The sequence below is a fragment of the Chlorella variabilis genome, assembly GCF_000147415.1.
Source record: "Chlorella variabilis unplaced genomic scaffold CHLNCscaffold_5, whole genome shotgun sequence".
Lineage (NCBI taxonomy): Eukaryota > Viridiplantae > Chlorophyta > Trebouxiophyceae > Chlorellales > Chlorellaceae > Chlorella > Chlorella variabilis.
This window is the reverse complement of record NW_005435083.1, coordinates 459,098-464,689: the sequence shown is the minus strand read 5'-3', so window position 1 is coordinate 464,689 and position 5,592 is coordinate 459,098. Positions and strand designations below refer to the sequence as shown.

Below are 5,592 nucleotides of genomic sequence, written 5' to 3'. Positions count from 1 at the left end.
TGCGGCTGCCTGCTGGGCACGGCAACCCGGCACCCTCCGTGCGTTGGATGCCAGTCCCTGGCGTGGGAAGCACCTGCCTCCCCTGCCGTGCCGCCCCCAACGCAGCCTGCTGCTCGCCCCTCCCCTGCCCCTCCCCCTGTTGCCCACCCCGCAGGAGCGCTTTGGCATGACCGACCTGCGCAAGCAGGCCAACCGCATGATGTTCAACCAGGCGGAGGAGGAGTTTGTGGATGGGGAGGACACGATCGGGCTGGGCGTGATCGGCAAGGAGGGCAGCGGGCGGCTGCGCGCGGTGGCGCTGCAGCAGCGGCAGAAGCTGAGCGCCAAGGCGCAGAAGAAGGTGGGGTGGGGGCGCCGTGTGCTGCACGGGCCAGAGGCTGCTGTGCCAGCCAGCCTGGCACCTCCACAGCCACCCTTGCTCTGGCCCCACACTTGCGCCGACTCGCCTGCCCCTGCCCCCCGCCTCCTGCCTCGCAGTTTGCGCTGAAGAACTACGGCAGCAGCGGCGCCACCAGCGGCCTCTCCTCCAGCCTGGCCTTCACGCCCATCCAGGGCATCGAGCTGGTCAACCCCAACCAGGCGGCGCAGAGCGACCGCATGCGGGACGGTACCGAGTCGTACTTCAGCGAGTACAGCGGCTTCCGCAGCAGCAAGGCGGCGCCGGGCAAGGGGTAGACCGGCAAGATTTTGCTGCAGCTGATCTGTTGACCATCCGTCAGTCTTTGTTGCTAGTCCCATGGTTCTTACTGATTCCCTGCTTGCTGCTCCTTAACTTGCTTTATCCGCTTCCTGCTGACCACTTCTGAGTCCAATGTAATTGATTGCATAGCACTTCTCGGTTCACATGGTGGACTAAATGATAGAGTGCTGTGACGTGCAGCGCTTACACGTCAGCCATTCATGCATCAACTCTCAGAAGAAACGCCTCTGTAATTGAATCAAATGTTCTAGACTGCTTAAGCCATTCCCGTTCTGCATCGCCTCCTGCAGGCCTGCCCCTCCTTGGGCTCTTCCTGGTATGCATGGCCTCTTGGCAGGCCTGCCCCTTCTTGGGCTCTTCTTTGCATGCATCGCCTCTTGCAAGCCCGCCCCTTCTTGGGCTCTTCCTTGCATGCATTGCCTCTTGCAGGCTGGCCCCTCCTTGGGCCCTTTCTGCAGGCCAAGCTGCCGCCATCCTTGCCAGCAGCAGCTGCCCACCTGTGAGGGCTCGGAAATCGTGACTTCAAAGTTCTTCCGCTTTCTGCCGGGGTGGCTGGTGGAATTCCTTCTTCTGCCTGCAGGTAGTTTCCAGTTCGTCAGTAGAAGGGATGTGAGTAGGGGCAAGCAGGGGCTCCAACCTGCGCTGGCAGTTGTTTGGAGGTGCCGGTGCCCTCCCCTTCCTCCACCGGGACTCGCAGGCACTCAAAAGCCGCCTGCAGCTGAGCCTGGCTGATGGTTGCTGTGGCCTGAAGCTCGGGCGGTATGTGCTGAGCAAACAGGGCCACCTGCACCAGCTGCGCGTCTGTGTAGTTGTCCCCCATTTACCTGGCTGTATGGTACGGTGAGTGCAGCCAGGCGTCCCGCCTGCTGCGCCTGTCCCGCCTGCCGCGCCTGCGCCGCCGCCGCAGAAGGGAACCGTCACCTGCCCGCCCTCTGGCACACTCTCCACACGGCCAGAGACAAGCAGCACACTCCCTCCTTCCCCCTTAAAGGCTGCTAGGATGCTGTTCCCCGACGCCATGGCGGCGCCTGCTAGCAGCGGCTCAGAGCCCATTGAGTTGCCCTTCCGGGCCCGCAGCAGACAGCTACGGAGGCGCACCGGCCTTCCAAGGCCAGATTCAGCCTCAACGAGGCCGGGTTTGCCCTGGTGACCAACCTTGGCCGGTGCCTCCGTCGCTCCGCGCGTGGGCGCTCAAACCCAAACTCCCAAGGCCGCCTCTTCAAATTTGGGGCGCCTAGCTGGCCCAAACAGCTAAAAAAACAGTGGCTGAGAGGCAGCAGAGCCCTCAAATGGTGGCCCAGCAGGCAAAGCACAGCACAAGCCGCTCCATCGCTGACGGAGCGGCCAGGTGGCGGTGGCCAGGTGGCGGGAGGAAGGCTCGTTGTTTGTCGCTCTGTCGTGACCGTGATTTAGTTCCGGGGCCCAGCCTGGGAGCTTGCTCTGCCAGCGCGGGAACCTGTTGCATGTCACGCGCTGGCCCTCGCATCCCTAGGGCACTTTATTATCAGCGTCTATCTGACACATCAGAGACCATGCAGGGCGGTTACGGCAAGGAGGAGGCCCCAGAGGACCAAGGCTCCCGCATACCGCTCCTCTGGGCCACGCTCATCGAAACAGGCCTGTCCGAGCAGCAGCAGGCGAGTGGGCAAGTCATCTGACTGCACGCGGCGGGAGGAGAGCAGGCTGCCTTGCCGCCAAAGGTGACCGCCCGGTGCTCCCCCCTTCTGCAGACGCTGGGCTCGGTCATCTCCAAGCGCTGGCTGCACATTGACCACCTGGGGGTGCCCACGCTTGTGGAGGTGGGGCGGACAGGCCTCGGTGTGTTGCATGCACAGCGGCGGTGGGGCTGGCCTGACCCGCCCCGCCCACCCACCACGCGTGCAGGTGGACAAGCACCGCATCGTGGCTGAGCTTGGCATCCGGTACCGCGACCTCCTGATCCTGGACCCCACGGTGGGGCGGCGGCGCGCAGGGCTGCATGCGACGACTTGCCGTCCCCATCGCCTCAGCGCCCGCCGCCCTGGGCCTGTGCCGCCGCCGCCGCGCAGGTGCCCACCCCCTCCCCCTGCACCCTGCTCATCCGCGACCGCGCGCTGGTGGCCAACCTGGAGAGCGTGCGCATGATCATCTGCAGCAACGCCGTGTTCGTGCTCAGCGTGCCCAAGGCCAGCGACGCGCGGGTGGCCGCCTTCCCCACCCTCGACAACCCGTTCATCAAGCAGCTCTGCAAGTGCCTGCGCACGGGGAAGAGCACCGCCACGCTGCACGACCTCAACAGGTGCGGGGCGCGCCGAGGCACAAAGCAGGGTGGGTGCAAGCCGGCGCGCTCGCGGGTGCATGCCTGCGTGCCTGGTGGGGTGAAGGCGGCCGACACCCTCGCCGCCGCCGCGTGCGCAGGCACAGCGCGTCTGCCTTTGATTTTGACGCGCCTTACGAGCTGAGGGCGCTGGAGGTGGGCCTAGCCACCGTGACCAACATCCTGGACCGCGAGGTGTTTGACCTGGAGAAGGCGGCCTACCCCACCATCGGTGCGTTGCCAGCCAGGCGGCGGTGGGCGCTGCGGGAGGCAAGAAATGCTGGAGCAGCAGGGGCGGCGAAAGGGGTAGCGCGGGGGAGGGCGAGGTGCTGGGCTCAGCCTGCGCCCCGTGCCCCGCCGCAGACCGGCTCGCCAAGAACGTGAACCGGGCGGTGCTGGAGGACGTGCGGCAGGTGAAGCAGGTCATGGGGAAGCTCATCGGGCGGGTGCAGCGCCTGAAGCAGGAGCGTAAGTGCGGCCCGGCTGGCGCGCTTGTGCATGGCGCGATGGGGGCGCGTGGGTGTGTGGCAGCCAGCCAGCCGGGGGTTCTGGTCCAGCTGCAGCAGGCGGCGGCAGAGCAAGCCATGGTTGTTTGTGTTGCCCTGGCCCTGGCCGCAGTGGAGGAGGTCCTGGAGGATGATGCTGACATGGCGGTGAGGCTGGGGGAGGCGAGCAGGATGGCTGATGGCGGGAGACCAAAGGGGCAGGGTGGCCGCCCGTTGGGAGATCCCGTGCTGACTGGGCCGCCGCGTGCCTGGGCCGCCGCCGCCCCGCAGGACATGTACCTGGCGCGGCGTGCGATGCTGCTGGGGGAGCAGCCGCTGGCAGAGTCACTGGCGCTGGCCATGGGCCGCTCGCCGGTGAGTGCGTGGTGTGTGTGTGTGTGGGGGGGGGGGGTGGTGTGTGGTGCAGTCCACGCTGCCCAGGCTGGCTGGTGCAAGAGAAGCACATGCCTGCGGCATGGCGCCCCCACTGAGCGTGGATGCGTGCTGCATGGCCGGCCGTCCCTGTGTGCCCCCTTGCCGCAGTCTGCCCAGTCGTTTCAGGACTCGGCGGCGCCCCGCCTGTCGCCAGGGCCCAAGTCGTATTCCGGCGAGGCCGACGCCGTGCAGCTGACGGCCGGCAGGCACGCAGCCAGGCCGTCCCGCTGCCTGCCTTGCAGCGCCTGCCGCGCGCGCTCGCGCACGGCCCCATGGCTGTGCCCCGTGACGGCTGCCCCTCAACGCAGGATGATGGCGCAGCACTCCCTCGTCCTCACGCCCTGCCACTGCGCTACCCCCTGCCCGCCGCAGGCCCGCGTCCCGCGCCGAGCTGCCCCAAACCGCATCCGCCTCCTCCCTGGCCTCCCACTTCACCGCCGCCTCTGCGCAGCACGACGGCCAGGCGGCGCGTCAGCCCCCTTACCCGGACGGCGGCGGCGGCGCCTACCCGCACCCACCCCACCACTACCAGGGAGGGGCGGGCCTGGGCGGCAGGGACGGGGCCCACTCCAGCGCAGCAGACCTGCACACACGCACCGCGCCCGAGCACCTGGGTCACCACACACACTCGCGCGGCGACGTGGCAGGCGGCAGCGGCAGCCACCACGGCGGCGGCAGGCGGCCGGGCGGCGGCGGCGCCACCGCCGGCAGGCAGCAGTGGCACCGCGCCAGCACGATTGTGCGCACGGTGCGCACTCGGAAGAAGCGCAGGAGCAAGGGCCGCGGCGCCGCCTCGCCCACCTCACCGGAGGCGGCGGCGGCGGCAGCGGCCCTGGCGGCGGCGGGCGGGGATGGCGGCGGCGGCAGCATGCCCGAGGATGAGGGCCTGCCAGAGCGATCGGACTCGGCGCCGGCGGCCATGGGTGCGCCGTTGTCTGCACCCGCTGCGCGCGGCTGCAGCCTGCACTCGAGGGGCTGCCGCCGCGCCCGCCTGCCGCCTGACTGGCAGCACATGCCTGCGTGAATCCACTTACCATCGTGCCTGCGTGGATCCTCCGCTTGCCTGCGCGCATGACTGGTGCAGAGCACGTGGACGACGACGACGGCAGCGAGGGCAGCAGCGACGGCGATGTGATTGAGACCATCATCGAGCAGCCCGCCATGCCGGCGGTGGATCCACACGACATACAGGCAAGGCAGCAGGCGGGGCGGGCAGGGAGGCTGGGAGGCGGCGCCGGGGGGCGGCCGGCGGCCACAGGAGGAGCAGGGGACAGCACGCCCTGTGCCGGGCGCGGCCGGCGCCGGCGCCGGGAGCGCGATGCCATGCCCGCCCGTCTCCCGCGCCCGCCTGCCGCAGGATGCCGAGGACCTGCTGGAGAGCTACTTCATCCAGGCCGACTACGTGCTGCGCCGCCTGCTGCTGGTCAGCGAGAGGATCGACGACGTCGAGGACCTGGGTGAGCGGTGGTGGGGGGTGGCTGGCGGCGGCGGCAGCAGCAGAGGCGCGGCAGAGGCTGGGTCGCGCCTGGCGGCCCCCGCCGGGTCTGCGCCCGCCGCTGACGTGTATTGATGTGCAAGCACACATTGACACACACATTGACGCACACATTGACGTGCCTGCACGCCTGCCTGCCTGCCTCCCCCCCTTGTGAGCGAGCAGTTGATAGAGATGACCA

At 68.5% G+C, this 5,592-nt stretch overlaps 2 protein-coding genes across 2 annotated transcripts in view; both read left to right on the top strand.

The window, feature by feature from the left end:
* Positions 1-675, top strand: part of CHLNCDRAFT_142825 (hypothetical protein) — a gene marked incomplete at both ends in the record, with an annotated part of 2,343 nt that extends 1,668 nt beyond the window's left edge. The window contains 2 exons of the mRNA XM_005849709.1: positions 155-340; positions 478-675. Coding sequence (XP_005849771.1) covers positions 155-340; positions 478-675 — 384 coding nt within the window. The remainder of the gene's footprint in view (positions 1-154; positions 341-477) is intronic.
* A 1,557-nt stretch (positions 676-2,232) lies between these two features.
* On the top strand, positions 2,233-5,486 carry CHLNCDRAFT_142824 (hypothetical protein; the record flags this gene model as incomplete). Its single annotated transcript, XM_005849708.1, has 12 exons — positions 2,233-2,349; positions 2,431-2,499; positions 2,585-2,653; positions 2,749-2,978; positions 3,098-3,228; positions 3,360-3,464; positions 3,615-3,649; positions 3,773-3,856; positions 4,025-4,137; positions 4,289-4,839; positions 5,001-5,086; positions 5,274-5,486. 12 exons carry the CDS (start codon positions 2,233-2,235, stop codon positions 5,484-5,486), a joined length of 1,803 nt encoding a protein of 600 aa, XP_005849770.1.
* Positions 5,487-5,592: the final 106 nt, after the last annotated feature.